A 16,426-nucleotide genomic window follows, 5' to 3' on the forward strand; every position below is an offset into this window, starting at 1 on the left:
TTACGTAGACAGCTACTTCCGTGCAACTGATCTAAGGTGCGGTAGGCTGAAGACAGCTTCAGCAGTCCGTTTGTTGGAAAAAGAAAAGAAAAAAAAAAAAAAAGTAACACGATCGCACTGCATTTTCTTGTTAGTAACCGTAACGGCGTTGTAACAACAGAAATAGTAATTAGTTAAATTACTCGTTACTGAAAAAAGTAACGCCGTTATTCCCATCACTAGCGATGACCATGTGCCACAGTGATTTATCTGATATACAGACCTGCACGCTGTTGTAAGCAACCACACATTTAACGCTTACAATCAGTGTATAAGCTGCTTAATTAGACCTCAGTTTAGTTCATAATGAGAAATTGGATGAGTGATTGAGGTGATTCAGGACTCTGCTTGGTCCATTTACTGTTTCCTCTACCTGTGGCAGGTATTCAAGTGCGTTATAACTGAATCAGGCTTTCAGTTTTGTTTTTTTTGGCCGATTTCAGGATGCAACACCTGAAACTGCACCTGCTACCAGCTGTTATCTCCCCAGTACTGATCTGTGTGGACTGTGTCTAGGATTTAGGAGACTGGAACAAACATTGTTCAAATATCTCTAAAAGTAAAACCCTGGTTAACTTTAAAAGGTCACAATTTAGTGATTAAAAGTGGAAAATTACAGTCAGCTCTTTCCCTGTACAGGTGTTCTGGGTCAGTTCCTGTAAAACATGTCCAGCTGCGGGAAAAGTAGGTTTCCGTGATTAAAAAGGTCACAGATACACAGCAGGGGTCATAAATGATCCCAGTCAATCACAGGAATGTTAAGCAGCAGCATAGTATTGACTTCCTACATTGTCTGTTTCCTGTAGTACATTTTGTATACTGAAAAACACACTGAAGTTGTTTTCTCCTCGTGGCTACAATTAGATTTAAAAGACAAAAGATGGACTTTCAGATGAAGTCGAAGGGACGTGCTCATTTCTAAGAACAGAGTCATTAAAAGGTCATAATGGCAGGAAGGACGCGCACTTCAAGTTCTTTATGGGGAAACCTTTTCTGCACAAACCTTTTCTATACTGAAAAGTGTTTGAGCATTTAAAATCTGTGACATTTGAAAATCTGTGACGGGAGAAGTCTTGACCAAGTGCGCAGAGGAAAGCTGTACAGATCATTATGAGATTAACAAAAATGACGACTCACAACATATGCAGAATTAAAACAAGTCTGAGCTGCTCAAATCTTTGGGCGGAAAGAAAACGCACTGTGTCATTTCCCACGCTTTAAATCGTCCTCGGTGTCACACACAAACACGCATGGACAACTTTTGGGTGCATGAGTGCGAAGTGACGTTCAGGCCGGTTTAACAACAAACAAAAGCCTGCTGATGGCGATACTGCCCGAGGTGAAACAAAACAAAACTCAGTTTTTGGACTCTGCGTTTGCTGTTGAGACATCTGCCCTCATGTAGTAAAGAGTGAATAGAGGCCAAAAACACAGCATGTCTGACTCTCCCACCGGCAGAGTCAGACATTTGGTTCTGGGTCTCACAACTTCCAGGAGAGTGTGTGCAAATCAGTACCGAGAACTGGGAACCGTCCTTTGTCAGGTGAGTGGGCGTGCAGCACAAGAGCGTTTCACCTGCCATATCAGTGGAACAAAAAAAAAAAAAACCAAACAAAAAAACCCCACACCCAAACAAAGTCATTGTTTTCTTTGGGAGGCGTTGGCGACGGTTGCAGGGGATCATCACAGCACATACATGCAGAGAGACTTTCTGTTAGGAGAAAACCTGCAGAGCAACATGCTATCAGAGACGAACCCGCCCCAGGGAGCAGCGGAAAGAAAGGCCGAAGCCTTTATGAACTATAAACTACGTCAGGAATTCATCCCAACTTATTCTTTCTCACATTTACCACACGATTTCCTCAGGGATTAATAAAGTATTCCGATTCTGATTTAGAGCCTTTTTAACCTCAACCCACAGAGGCAGACAAGTGGGGCCCTCTCAGCTCTGTTAATGTAATGGGAAACTGCTGAAGTCCGTTCACGTGTTATTGTCACACAGTTTTGTCCTTTTTATGAGTGATTTCACGACATGCACAACTTAACCTTTAAGTGCCTTTCAAGGCTAACGTTGCCTGTTAATTATTTACCATGACTCCACCACAATGGGAAAAACGAGCAGCTCAGAAAAACCCAACAAAGATTAAGATTAGAGATCCCAGTGACAGGGTGCATGCACACAGGTTAATCTTGGCCTCGGAGTATTAGTGCTGAAATATTATAGAAAAGAAAAAAAAGAAAAAAAAAAAAAAACAGATACAAACATCGGTATCATATCAAATTGATATGTGCTGGATCTATGCACTGACATTTTTGTCAATGAAGAAAAACGAGTCAAACATATTCTAGACAAACAAGATCCATCCAGAGTTACTGAAGTTACGCAGAAGGGCGGGAGGAATTTGGAAGTCCGCCAATCAGAAGTATTTTCTCATAAAAGCACGACAAAATGTCAACGCGTGGGAGGAGGAGAAGAGAGACGTGTGAACACATTTCTCAATGTCAAAGAGAAGAAGACTAAACCGTGTGGAGCAACTCTCATCAGTAAAAACACGACAGATTTCTACACTTTAGATTTAGTCAACAGGGTATTTTGTCAGAGGTAAAACCAGCGAGTACGTCATGATTGGGCATGTTCCCAAAAGCGAGGAATGAGGGTGGTTAATTCCTCAGCACTGATTCACAGTTGGAGACTCATCGTCTGCCACAGCAGTGTGGCTACTAGTAACCACAGAGCTTTGCAATGTCATTTGACCACCGAAACTGTAAACACCTCCCTCAGTGAGGTCTCCAAGACGCTGCTTCAAGTGGACTAACAAGTCATATCCGATGGTAACCCACACCCAAACTTCCAGTTATTTAATTTTTTTTTTAAAAATTATTCTGGAAACAATGAAGCTCTTCACATAAACAGGAAGCAACATTTTAAAATGACACAGTACAGTTCCTCTTTTTTACTTGTTCAAACATCCCAACAAAAGGTGACATTTGGACTGATTTGTACAAATGTTGTCTCTGAACTCAATTAAGAATTAAATCAGATTCAGAAAGTGCTCGCAGAGAATCTGCTGGATTTGTGGCAAGGATAATAGAGGAAGGACACAAAACAGGCCTCACAGACACAGAACCCAGAGGAGAGCCAGCTGTGTGGCTGTTTTGCATTTGGATCTTCCTTTAGTTCATCTCTGTGGTCATTCAGGATGTTCTGAATCTCATTCTAATCATTTTTTACCTAATTCTTACCTTATTCAATCTATGAGATGGAAAAAAACAAATCCAAAAGAGAGTGGTCACCCATTTTGTGGTACCATATCTGTGCTTTACTTGACCGTTAACCATGGGTGGCTTATTAGATTTCCTTCGAAATGTTCAGTTCTAGCGGCAGGTTTACTGACAGCTGCTTTAATAATAATAATAATAATAATAATAATAATAATAAATACAAGCATTCTCCTTGTTTGAGTTATGAAAAATACATAAAACATTAATAAAGCTCAACACTAATGCCACTCGGCTCTGTGCCTCTGGTCGGTGCTGAGTGCTGCAGTAATGCTTCCTGAGGGCTGGTCTGCAGTGGTTTCTGTGGCTGAGTGCTTTACAGACAGACCTTAAAAGTTCCTTGAAGAACAAGGCGGAGTGGTGTTTGAGCCAATAGGTGGTGAGAGAGGATCTTTCTTTGTTGTTTCTCACAGCAGAGCACAATATGAAGACCAGCATTAAATGAGCTCCACAGAAAATAAGAGGCCTGCTCCACCCTCACCACCATCATTAGGTAAACACATCACGTCCGCTGAGTGGCTGTAATTAAGTTGGGATCGATTTGACTTCAGTTCTGGGAATCTGAGAGAAGACCTGAAAATAACCACAGCAGGCTGCAGGAGGAAACCTTTCAAACAGGACGCACTGCTTGATGAGGATTACAAGATGCCAGAGGCTACATGCATGAGTTTATGACAGAATGTTTAAACCTGCAAATACGCAAATACACACACACACAAATGTTTCAGTGTACATCACACAGCCCGCGGAGGTGAACATGATAACGTGCTTCTGCTTGTTCTGACTGGCTGTGCTCCAACAATGACATATCTGACTCTTCAGGCTGTAACAACAGAAATGACTTCAAAACTGGGCCACTTGGCCAGACGGATACAAGTGCAGATCATCATGTACAGCATATGAAGCCAGCTTTATGAGCACTGTCATCATCTTACACCAGAATCTAAAAACTCTGAGATTTCACTGAAACTACGGTCTGCTGACACGCCTGAAGTGACACAGAAGAGAATAAGACTAGCATTCATTTATTTTACACCAGTTTAATATGCGTGATCTTCAAACTGGCGACAAAATGAAATCGTCAACAGCCTTGGCTTTCATCATCAAACAAAGATCGGTTTAAAAAACAAAAACACCGCTTAGCCATTGAAGTCACTGAAGAAGTTTCTCAGATCTGGATTCTCTCTGAAGGCCACCAGGTGGCGACAGCTGTGGTTTCAAAAAGACTTCGAGCGCTGTAAAAGTTTATAGGAAACCTGAGTTTTTGACCAGACTTCTGTGAAAACTTTACTGCTGAGTTTATCTTCACGGTGATGCTGAAGAAAAAGTCTGTTTTGTAAATCTTGATCACGTCATGGTTGAAAAATTACGATTATTTGTGCTGTTCTCATTGGCTAACAGTGTAATTAGCTTCACAATTACGGAGTCAGACTTAGACTAAATTTTACGTTTCTAGCACACTAGTGTTTGTAGTTCTGGCTCGGACAGGGGAAAAAAACAAAAAAAACAAAAAACTCTTGCCTTGTACAAATACGTGAAGTCAGAAAAAAAAAAAAATCCTTCCTGGTCTTAAAGTCTTTAAACTTTGTAGTGGGAGCAGCTAGTCAAATACTTCAGCGCCAAAGCTGATAAAGGCCTTTCATTCTTCCACCTACAAAAACAGAGATAATGTACGTTTCCTGGCACCACCAGGTTGGTGTTGAGCAACAACAAAAATTACTCAGTCAAGCTACATGTTGGGCTCCTAGCAGCACAGAATCTGTGGGATGGAGCAAACATTGTTTGGAAAATATGCAAACAGTGGTTTTTGGAAAGACTTCAGAGAAACTCCAAAGACCTACACACAGCAATGTTTAAAAACAAAAAAACAAACAAAAAAAACATTTAAATCCATGGACCATCATGCTGGATTGCTCAACTCAGGGGCGGAGTGGACAGCCACGCCCAGAAACCAAACAAATACCTGTTTGTGGAGCAAGAAAAAATCTGATACAACCTGTTTTACTCAATTGACGGAAAGAAAGGGAGGTCAGGACACACAAAGAATGCAGAAAAGGGAAAGACTGGGGGTTAAAGAGACCAAATTTAAGAAAAATCTTAATGAAGTTAGAAAAAGTAGAAATAAATTGGAAATAAATAAATAGATAAATAATAACTTTAGTACTGAAAGTTGCATCACAGCTTCCTAAACCAGCGTGCCACAACTACTGTGCCAGTTGTCAAACTGATTTAGAGACGAGACACAAATCAAATAAACTGAGCGCTTCAACCACAAGTCAAATAAAACCGGCAGTTTTGCAAACTTTTAAATCAGACTCAGTTGAAATCTGGTGAACAGCTTCAAAAACTCAGACGCCACCTGTATACACCTGCCCAATCCATCACCTGTGAATAAACTGTAAGAACCCAAGTTGTCTTAAATACTCACCCAAAAAAGAAGGTTGAAGAAGAAGAGAAGGTATTTGACACACTTGTTAACAGCCATGGTTTTTGCCTCGCTTCACGTCGACCGCCTGCTTCAGAGGACTCGAGCTTCCTGCACAGTGAACACACACAAACACACACAGTCCGTCAGGCCAGTAAACACACCAGCCTGCCCTACTGTTTCCACCCATTCAGGGTGCGTCCCTCACTGCACCCTCCTCCTCCTGCTTCCACATCTCCTCTCTCTTTTCCTCTTTTTTTTTTTTAATATTTTCATTTTCCCTGCAGGATTCCCTCATTTTTTTTTCCCCCACCAGTTTACTATAAGCAGATAAAATTAAGATCAACATATGGAAAGATGTTTAAACTCACTGCTCGGCTGGGACGAGAATCTGAATGATACTTCAATAACTATAGAGGAGGATAAACAAACTGTTTCACTTTAGCGTCTGATAAGTCAACTGCTGTTGGATGGATGGATGGATGGATGGGTTCAAACATTCACATCCATCTGGATCAGTTTTATACTTGTAAAGCAGCATCAGATGATCTGAATGATCATCTGCCTGACACCAGCAAAACCAGCAACGTAAATCTGACTGAGAAGCCACTAAGCCAAAGTTCCAGCAAGATTAATGGGATTAGTTTAAGCATGAGAAGTTTATTTAGTCTTAAATAACCTGTAAAACAAAGCCAGAAAATCCTGATTAGGTGGCTTTCAGTTGCAGGGATAATACACTGGGTGTTTTTGTTTCCAGCTGCAAGACTTTTTTTTTTTTTTTTTTTTTTTTGGTGGGTGGGTAAGGAAAGAGACAACCTAGCTTCTCTGGGGTTTCCACCTTTTACCAAGCTTAGAGGCTGCCTGGTACATTTTCACTCAAACATAAACTCCTGAACCTTCACAAAGTCATTTCCCTATCAGCGGAGACTGGTTTCAGGGTAAAATCAGATTACCAAACCACAGTTTAGACCCCGGTTCTTTTATACATAGATGAAGACACAAAGCGTCAAAAACTTGGACACCAGGCCACCATATTGAAAAGAAAATTATTTCAGGTTCTTGTTTCATGTGTTTGTGCACCCGAATTTCTGCATAGTGTTCTTCCTGGTTCCTCTATCACACATCCCATAATAAATGAGAACAAAGCAGCAAGCTGCAGATAACATCTCGGTGTAAACCAGCAGATGACAGATTAATCATTCACATTACCTTCTGTTTCCGTTCTGTCATTCATTCATTCACCCACTCAGGCCTCTCCCAGCTCCGCTCTATTCCCCAGCCTTTCACTCCTCACCTGTTCCCAGTTTCCCAATCAGTGCACCTGCCTCCTTGTACCTGATTACCTCTCCAGTACCTCCAGCATTTCTCCACTCACTGTCGGGTTTTCTGTTCTGCCCTAGTGAGTTTTTCTCTCTCTGGTTTTGACCTAACACACACACAGAGGTACACCTTATTTTCTCACTCATCTCAGAATCAGCCACCTTATGTGTCAGTAGATTATTACACATGTTATCATCACAAGTATTTTAACCTTTTACTGTAATTTAGAAACAAGATCCGAATCATTCGAGCTCTCCCGTGATTTTCAGCAGCTCTTTGGGCTTTTACCAAACATCAGGTTAAGTTAAAAGTAGAATGAAAACAAAGTCCCCCGGTGAAAAATGGAGACTTTGGATAAAACCGCCTCATGGTCACTGTTTCACCAGTTAGAGAGGTGAGGCTGACATGGTTTAAACATAATAGTGGATATACTTGGCAAAGGATGATGAGGATGAAGCTGTCAGGCAGGAGGAAAAGAGGAAGACCCCAGAGGAGGTTCATGCAGAGGGTAAGATTCTAGCAACAGGCTGAGATGGAGCCAGATGATCTGTGGTGGTGACCCCTAAAAGAAGCAGTGGAAAATAGAAGAAGACAACAAACTAATGGCCTCTCAGACTGGTATTAATTTCCAGCAGACAGTGTAAAAATTAATTAATTACAATCACCTTCACTTTATATTACTATAGTATAAACTACTATAACTATAAATACTGAAAAAAACACAAAAATAAAGAGCTTCCTCAATATATGCAAACATATACTTGTTTGCATATATTTGTATATACTGTTGGTGTTAGAATGAAAACGCCAACAGTCGAAACATATTTAAAGTCTTTATCAAACCAGTTGATTCCTTTAAAAGAAGGGCATTCAATATGTAGTGAATAATTAGCCTATTTTAATCTTATAGAGTATGAATGAATTAAATAAAAACTTCACAGAGTTGTTGAGAAGTTCTGTCAGTAAAACGTGTTTGTAAGTCGCCATCTATCGGCAGCTGTATGAAAATGCAGCAGAGTGAGTGCACACCTGTGTAACTGCAGCTCCCCCTTCACTGTCTGTGAGCTCACAGATACCCTCACAGCTGTGAGACTGCAGTCAGGCAGGTGTTTGACTGCTAACAGCCGTTTGCATGTGTCTGGTCATTGTTTCATTTTGTAATATCACTTCCTTCTTGTTTTTTAATGTTTAAATGTCTCTCCTCGATCTCGGAGTTAATTGTCTTTTTCCTCTCGTTGTCACTTCCTGTTTTATTCTGGTAGACTGCTGCTGATTTGGCTCGTCGTCTTTCTTGTTCCCGCTTCCCCCCCCCCCGGATCGTTTTTGCCCTTTTCCCCGTTAGTCCTTCATGATACAGATGATGATAAAATCATTTAAAGTTTTAGTCAAAAATCCCCAAGTACTTTTTTTTTTTTAAACAGAGGAAGGGATTTTCTAAACTAGCATAAATTATTTCAGAATTATTTCAGGAAAAAAGATGTCAGTATTATTAGCCCTCTATTTTTGAATCACAAATCACTGCTGTGCAATGATGCTTTAACTTTGTAATGCTCAAACTTGTAAAATCAAGCTAAAACGGAAGGTTCTGAGGATCAGGGGCTGATCTAGAAGGGTGACATGGGGTGGCAAGTGCCACCCTAAAATCATCCCTTGCTACCCCAAGTGCCACCCTAGTTTTGCATATAACAGTCTTGTTTATTAAAATAAGATAGCATTAACACTTTGAGCGTAGTTACAGTTAACAGTGAATATAAATGCTAAAACTGAATATATTGCATAGTGTTCCCCCCCTCCACCATTAACAAATGGTTCAGGCCATAGTGCAAACCGGTGTTTTTTTTTCTTGTTTTCAGTAGTAAGCCAGAGCACATTTTGAACAACATCCATGGGAATTTCAGATTTCGCACAGGTGGTTGGTTGTTACACTCTGGAAATGGAATGAAGGTTAGTGTTATTAACCCTCTGGGACACGCTGCACCTTCAAATCACATGACTGATTTAAGCTGACGCAGCAACAAGCTGCAGCCACGTTGACTCGGTTTTTCAACTCATAGTGAAAGTTCGGACTTCAGAGTATACACCGGTTTTTAAATTTTAATTACAGGCCAGTAAATCCAGAGTTATGTTAAAAATATATATATAAGCCATGCTTTTTTCTAAATACGGTGTGTGTGTGTTTTAAAGCGTTTTCTAAAGACAGCGTGAAAACAGTAAAGAAAGAAAAAAAGGCACCTCTTTCCTATCGGTGGAAAAATGTACCATGTCGACCAATTTTTTTTAAAAAAAAGTCAGGTAGGATTAGGTTGTTTCGGAAGAGGGCAGAGTTCTGGGAGTGACGGTAACGGCAGAGAGACAGAGTGAGAGAGATCTCCAAAAGTTGAATCTGTTCATCTGGACGTAGCGTTTTGTGGGAGAAACGTTTCGTCACTCATCCAAGTGACTTCTTCAGTCTCAGCTGACTGCAGGTTTCCCCAAACCTGGATGATTGAGAATGCATCAAGAAGAGTGAGAGAGAGTTTAGATGTGGGAGATTTGTGACGTTTAGCGTGGAGTTAGTGTAGTTAGTCTGTCGTGTAGTCGTTGTTTTGTTTTGTGTGTCATTGAGGGGACTAAAGAATGTCACAAGCACATTTGCAAAGTAAACACTCTCACCAAGTAGCAGCGGAGTGATACACCTGTTGTCAGGCCTGCAGGTTTATCCCTCTGTCTTTTTCTTTTAACTGACACACATAATTTGTGGGGCATCTTATTGCGACACCTGATTGTTCTCTCATTTTAGTTTTAGCAATATTTTTAAATGGTTGTACGATTTTTTTTTTTTTTAAACGGCAGGTGTATTGACTGCATTTTTAGATAAATAGTTGTATATGCTTACAAAATGTGTGCATAAGTTTTCATAAGTTTATATTTGCATTTCAAGTTATGAAAATAATAATTGACTCAACATGTCTGTGTTTTTTTTACAGTAGAAAAATACTACTGGGATTTTACTTTTTTTGTGTGATTTCAGATCAGTAATACTAAGTCTGTCAATGAAAAAACAACTAAATTCAGACACGTGAGGTTGAGCCGCAACAAATGAACCCAAACAAGGCAAGGGGAAAAAATAAAATGAAACAATTTGAGGGTGAAATACAAATGTAAAATCAAAAGGAGTCAAAAATGGCCGGTTATATTTTGGACCTCAGAGGGTTAATCCAACAAACCATGAAAAATTAGGTTTAAATTTTTGTTCATGACGGTGCAGATTTCTGACATTTTGTGTAATTTAAGCATGTAACAATTTGATTTTTTTTTGCTAACAAAAAACAGTGTGAAACTTAAGTTGAACTTGTGTTTGTAAATGAACCACCCCATGTTGTGATGTTATTGGGCTACATATTTATTTATTATACAGGATATACAGTACATAAAATTAAAACTCACATGTTTTATGTAACTAAAGTGTTTAATTATGTGGGCTACAGAAAATAATTAAGTTATAGACTATATTTTTATGAAAAGCGTGTATACTTACTGCATTTCAATCATTTTAACCATATGTAACCACCTGCATATGTGTTTGAAAAAAAGGCTTTGGTTTTGCCACTCCATTTGATTTCTTTGCCACCCTAAGAAAATTTCTGTAGATCTGCCCCTGCTGAGGATTCTTTTAAAATAAAAACTTACACGAGGGTTTGACCTGTTACTAAGAAGGCATCGATGCTATAACAAAAGACGTCAGTTTAGACTTGAATTAAAAGAATAGATGCTCATACAGGAGGAGATTGATATCTAATTGTCAGGAACTGGAGTGAGAAGTGTCATTCAAAGAGGGCCACACAGTACAGAACAAACCTGGCAGATGTAGGATGCGAAAAAATTTAAAGACCCTGGAAAGAAAACAAGTGAGAGACATCTAAAGACTTCAGAACAACTGCCCAGACACTTGTGAAGGAGTTGCTAATGAAAACAATCACTCAGACTCTGCACAGGCATGAACTGTGAGGTCGCAGACCAAGAAAAACTCCACTTTTGCAGAAGAGACTAAAGTGTGCTAAGGACAACCTGGAGACAGATTATTCACGTTAGAAGTGAGTACCTTAGTCAGATGAGATGAAACTAGAGCTCTTTGGTCACAGAGACGCAGCTTATGTTGTTTTTAAAGAGAAAAGTGAGAGAAGTACAACCCGAAGAAGAGCGTCACCACATTGAACCACGGTGGTGGGAATACTGTGAACGTTACTGACTGACCTCCACAAAGCCCTCACTGAAAATGTGTGAGGTGAACTGAAGACCAAGGTCCATACCAGAAGGCCATCAAATCTGAAGGAATTGGAGAGATTCACAGGGGGGCGTGTGAGACTTGTTTCTGTGTGTAAAAAAAAATAAAAAAAATAAATAAATAAATAATGTGAGCATTTAAAATAAAACTAGGATGTTTGAAAAATCGGTGAACCTCTCTGGATCAGCTCTCCACTTCTCTGCCTTCTTGAGTCTCTGAGTCGGTGCTGGTTTTTCTTTGCCAGTTTTGCCTCAGTTTTGTTTTTCCCATCGTTTATTCAGCAATGATCTTCTGAACCCTTCATCCACCCCAACCTTCTCCCTTTTGCTGAAGGTCCGTCTAAGTGTTCTCCAAAGTTTGGCTGGAGATGATATACATTGTCAAAAGAACTGGGGGTCATTTTAAGCTTTATTCTTTAATGAAATATTAAATGTTTCATTCTTTGTCTTCTCACTGAGTGTTTTCTTATTTTTAGAAAAGATCTGCTGGATTTAGCGGGTGTTCCCCATGTGCTCACATGCTGTCCGTCCTGTTCCTGCACTCTTATAGTGCAGTCTGGTCTGCCCGTACACGTCTGACACGTGGAGTGTAACAACCTGAGTTACCGTTTAAATGAAGCGCAGCTCATAGGACAGTCCAGAGTGATGTCATACTGACATTTTTCAGGCTGTGAATGTGACGTGTAAGAAGCAGGCAAGGAAAGCAAGCTGTGGTGACTTTCTCTGGGCACGTTGGAAGTGGTAAGAAGATTTCAACATAAAAAAAGTCAAAAAGACTTAAATATTTAATGTTATGATTAATTTCAGTGGAGCAGTAAAGAAAACTGTAAGGAACTGTAACATAATCTGGATTCTCTGAGACTCAGCATGTCAGGACTCGTCTCACAGAGCCCGACACAGATGATTGTCTTCTTTTTTTCACAAGAAAACACCCAAACCTTTGCTCATTTACCTGATTTATACAGTGATCTTTCCTACATTTAGTGGAAATTTCAGTCAAATTAGTCCATGCATGGCTGTAAATGTTCAGTCGTGTGGAGTGAACAAAAACACACTCGGCAGCACAGAGACTCGCACCTAAAACGAGAAAAGGACTAAAAACACTGAGTTTGCATCCGGTGATCTGGTGTCACTGCTGCGTTTGTTAAGAATCCAGAAGGTTTTCAACACTGCAAAGCCTAAACTTAGGACATAATCAAAGCAAACTGAATCATTGTAGGTCTTAACTGCACTTTAATATTGCTCTAATATTTATTTAAAGTATGCAAGCAATTCACAAGAAGACGCTTTTATCACAGCAGCGTAATGCTCATATTCATACAAGAATAACACTTACACGAACATCCCATCTATTTCTGCTCTTTGGTTTATCAGGAAGCCACAATGACGTCTACTAGAGAAGATCTTTGGCGCATTCTTGAGTGTCTGACAGCTGAACAGTTCAAGAACTTTCAGTGGTTCCTCAAGGAGGAGGATGTGAAAAACAAATTTCCAGCCATCGCACAGGCCCGACTAGAAGGAGCGGACAGGCAAGATACGATTGATCTGATGGTGCAAAAATACCGCCCCTCAGGAGCTGTGCAAATAACCATGAAGATCTTAGGGAAGATCAACAGAAATGATCTGGTGCAGGATTTGTCAAACAAGTCAAATGAAGGTAAAAATATGAAGAGCTGAAAAATAAAGGTTCACATTAGTTGCATGAATGATTGCATTTAATACAGCTCGAGAAAAATCCTCACTAAAAAAGTTGTTTACAGCTTTTCCTGCTTTGGCTTGTTTTAGACCACAAGATCTCTGCAGCGCTCCCATGTGAGGATGAGACAAGGAGGGCCAAACTGAGGGAGATGAAAGCCCGAATTGATCTGATGATCAAGGACAGGCAGATAAAGATCTGTGAAGTCAGACGCACAGCAGAGCTCAGCAGGAAGTCTGCAGAGCGACAGACCTCAGACAGCATGAGGGCGTTTGAAGCTCTGGTGGCCTCTGTCCAGAGCAGTCTGGATAAACTCATCGGAGAGATCGATGAAAAGCAGAAAATGACACAGAAACAGGCTGGAGGATTAATCCAGCAGCTGGAGAAGGAAATCTATGAGCTGAACAAGAGTAGCGAAGAGGTGGAGCAACTTACCAAAGACCAACGTGACTCCCTGCCAAGTTTCACAAATGAGATGCTGACAGAAGCCAGGTTCCCCCAGCCATCTTACAAAGAAACTGTGATAAGCACCGTCACTCAGCTGAAGGAAAAACTCAGCAAAGACATGGAGATGTTTCTCGCTGTGACTGAGCTGAACAGGCTCCGGCAGTTTGCCGTGGATGTGACGCTGGATCCAGATACAGCACATCCCAACCTCATCCTGTCTGAGGACGGGAAGCAAGTTCACTGTGGTGACATAAAACAAACTCTCCCAGACAACCAAGATAGATTTGACCAGGTTATTAATGTTGTGGGAAAGCAGAGCTTCTCTTCAGAAAGCTTTTACTATGAAGTTCAGGTTAAGGAGAAAATCTCCTGGGATTTAGGTGTCGCTAAAGAGTCAATAAATAGGAAGGGATCAATCAAAGTGAGCCCTGAAAACGGCTTCTGGACAATATGTTTAAGGGCAGGAAAATACAAAGCCTCATGTGTCCATCTCAGTGTGGGCTCTCAGCCAAGGAAAGTGGGAGTGTTTGTGGATTATGAGAATCGTTCAGTCTCCTTTTATAATGCTGAGTCCGCAGAGCTCATTCATTGCTACACTGACTGCTCCTTCAAAGAGAAACTCCGACCTTTCTTCAGCCCCGGGACTCTTCGTGATGGCCAAAACTCCACTCCGCTCATCATCTGTCCTGTCTATCACAACTATCAGATCTGATCAATCATCCTTTCAACTGCGTGAGACTCATCATAGAGTCTTCAGCTTCTCCACCTTTATTTATTTATCACCCCTAAGTGGACATCTGAAAACAAATCCTTAGCCAACTTTTGAGTGGTTCATTGTTAACCTAATGGGAGTGTTCAGGGGTTAATGTAGTTTGTAAAATTCAGAGGGTCCAGTGTGGCCCGCTGAGTAGCACAAAAATGTAATCAACCCTTCACCGACCCCATGCCACGCAGCAGGGTCAGGATTGGGTCTCCAGTCGTTAAACAGATGGTGTTATATGGGGCTGTTTGAATTGTTTATTTTATCATCAGTTTTACAGCCTTCAAACTTAAAGCCTGCAGTTTGCCACGTCACACTCAAATAAGGTGCTTAAGAAAGGAACGTCTAGTATCTTTGTAATGATAAAAGTCTAAGTGAAACGTGGGAAATACGTTTTTACACACTTCTGAAGTCTTTGTGTGGCTCATGAGCCAAAAAGAGTTTGACACCCTGATGTAGGAGCTTCAGAATTTGTGTGTTGTTACTTGTGATCTTGTGGAAGGTTTCACAGACGGGCCACAGTTTTACGCTCAGTACGGCGTTCCCTGACAGATTTTTTCTCGGTATTCAGTTACATGGTTGATCAGGTAACTTTGGCCTGAGCTTTTTTAAGACCATGCTGGTGACCAGTGCACATGAGCTTCTGTGTCATATTTTACTCTAAAAGTTCAGGGTTTGGTCTCAACTCTAGAGAAGCAAAACCTTCCCGAACAATCAGAGAGAGAGAGACTGGTTTTCAGCCTTGAGGGTCTTATTTAACACACAGACAGTCATTTTTCAAACATCTCCTCCCTCCAGCAGATCGTGTTTTACTTGCATGTCGAGTGTGGGGATCCAAACTGCGACGGTAACCGTTCTAACTTCGCACGCAGCTAGCAGGAGATAAACTCATTTAAAGGCAGGTGTGGTTTTTCTACATTTAGACTCTGTGGTCTCACCGAGGCGCGTCTTTCTCTGCAGTCATTATAAATGGTAAAACTTTGGATGATAACATTTTTTGTTCAAATCAGAGATGGTCAAATATAAAATGTTTAAAAATTTTGCTGATTTAAGATGGAATAAATAAATGTGTTACAGAAGAAGATCTGATAGCTCATTGTCCAGACTCTCCTGTAATTTCAAAAGTGAAGGTTTTTGTTAAAATTCTGATTTTTAATTTTTTAAATACAGATTCAAATGAAATGACAGTTTTCTGTCATTTCATTTGGAGTACAGATGGCAGTGGGTGAGGTCATTATCAGTAGGAAAAGCTGTGACCAATAAAAGTTTAATCTGGCCTCCGGGCCTTATGTTTGACACACCTGGTGTAAATGATTTGTTTTCAAACATTTTTTTCCTCTTCTTCAAGAAAGCAATCTTTACTGTTTACTAGAAAAGATCCACACTGAATTTTACTTTAATAAAGATGGATAATGTCATCAGTCTTTTTTTATGTCCCACATTAGCACCCAAAAAATTTTACTGCAGTTTCCCTTCGTATTTGAGTCCCTTCGTATTTCATGCGACAGCGACTGCGTTAATATGTTACCTGTATGCAAACTTCGTAAAGTAATAAAGACACGATGGGTGGCTGGTTACAAAATAACCACCAGGACACATAAAACTGCCAAAAATGTAACAGTAATAAGAAAAACTACCTGCTTTGAGTTGGAGTAATAGATGATTCAGCCAACAGGAACCAGCTGTGCTAACCAGCCTCTGTGCTGCACTTCCTGATGTAATGTTTCAGTAAACTGAGAAGCACTAAAATCAGAAAACACTAACCAAAGGATACAGCGTGGTTTCATCATCAGATACCGGAGCAGTACGGTTGGGTCTTGTGTACTGCAGTTAACTGCGATGACTTACTGACATGTTTTCATGAAAACACCCTGCAGTCCTCGACGTCGGCCATTACTGGCCCACCAGCCCTGTGTGAGCTGAAGTGAAGCTCATTAGAAAGTTTAACAGAATTATCTGAGCCTTTATCTCCAAAGTGAAGTTCAAGTCTCCGTTTTGTGTTCAAACTGCAGACTTTAATCCTTTTAGTCATTCAGCAGGGCTGCGTTTGCATTTTTGAGTAAATCTGTTCTTACAGGACTCGGCAGTGCTGTGAAAAACTGAGTCCACAGTATATGATTCAGCAGCTGTAGCAGTAACTACCTGCAGAAACTGTTTCCCTTTGTGACTCGTCTCACATCACTGTGGAGGAATTTTG

At 40.5% G+C, this 16,426-nt stretch overlaps 2 protein-coding genes across 2 annotated transcripts in view; one reads left to right on the forward strand and one right to left on the reverse strand.

The window, feature by feature from the left end:
* LOC100707727 (tetraspanin-8) overlaps positions 1-7,098 on the reverse strand; it is a 15,009-nt gene extending 7,911 nt beyond the window's left edge. The window contains exons 1-2 of the mRNA XM_003448079.5: positions 6,953-7,098; positions 5,747-5,854 (exon numbers count right to left, since the gene is read on the reverse strand). Of these exons, the coding sequence (XP_003448127.1) occupies positions 5,747-5,803 (57 nt within the window). The 5' untranslated portion in view covers positions 5,804-5,854; positions 6,953-7,098. The remainder of the gene's footprint in view (positions 1-5,746; positions 5,855-6,952) is intronic.
* A 1,831-nt stretch (positions 7,099-8,929) lies between these two features.
* On the forward strand, positions 8,930-15,313 carry LOC100697957 (E3 ubiquitin-protein ligase TRIM21). The gene is made up of 3 exons (XM_003448127.4): positions 8,930-9,007; positions 12,701-12,983; positions 13,112-15,313. Exons 1-3 carry the CDS (start codon positions 9,002-9,004, stop codon positions 14,179-14,181), a joined length of 1,359 nt encoding a protein of 452 aa, XP_003448175.2. The 5' UTR covers positions 8,930-9,001; the 3' UTR covers positions 14,182-15,313.
* Positions 15,314-16,426: the final 1,113 nt, after the last annotated feature.

Source organism: Oreochromis niloticus, linkage group LG17, assembly GCF_001858045.2.
Source record: "Oreochromis niloticus isolate F11D_XX linkage group LG17, O_niloticus_UMD_NMBU, whole genome shotgun sequence".
In the NCBI taxonomy this organism is placed as follows: Eukaryota; Metazoa; Chordata; class Actinopteri; order Cichliformes; family Cichlidae; genus Oreochromis; species Oreochromis niloticus.

Bases quoted from the DNA above. Each gene is read 5' to 3' on its own strand.
- LOC100697957 (XM_003448127.4), top strand. The intron at 12,984-13,111 runs GTAAAAATATGA...GGCTTGTTTTAG, and splicing joins GTCAAACAAGTCAAATGAAG to ACCACAAGATCTCTGCAGCG.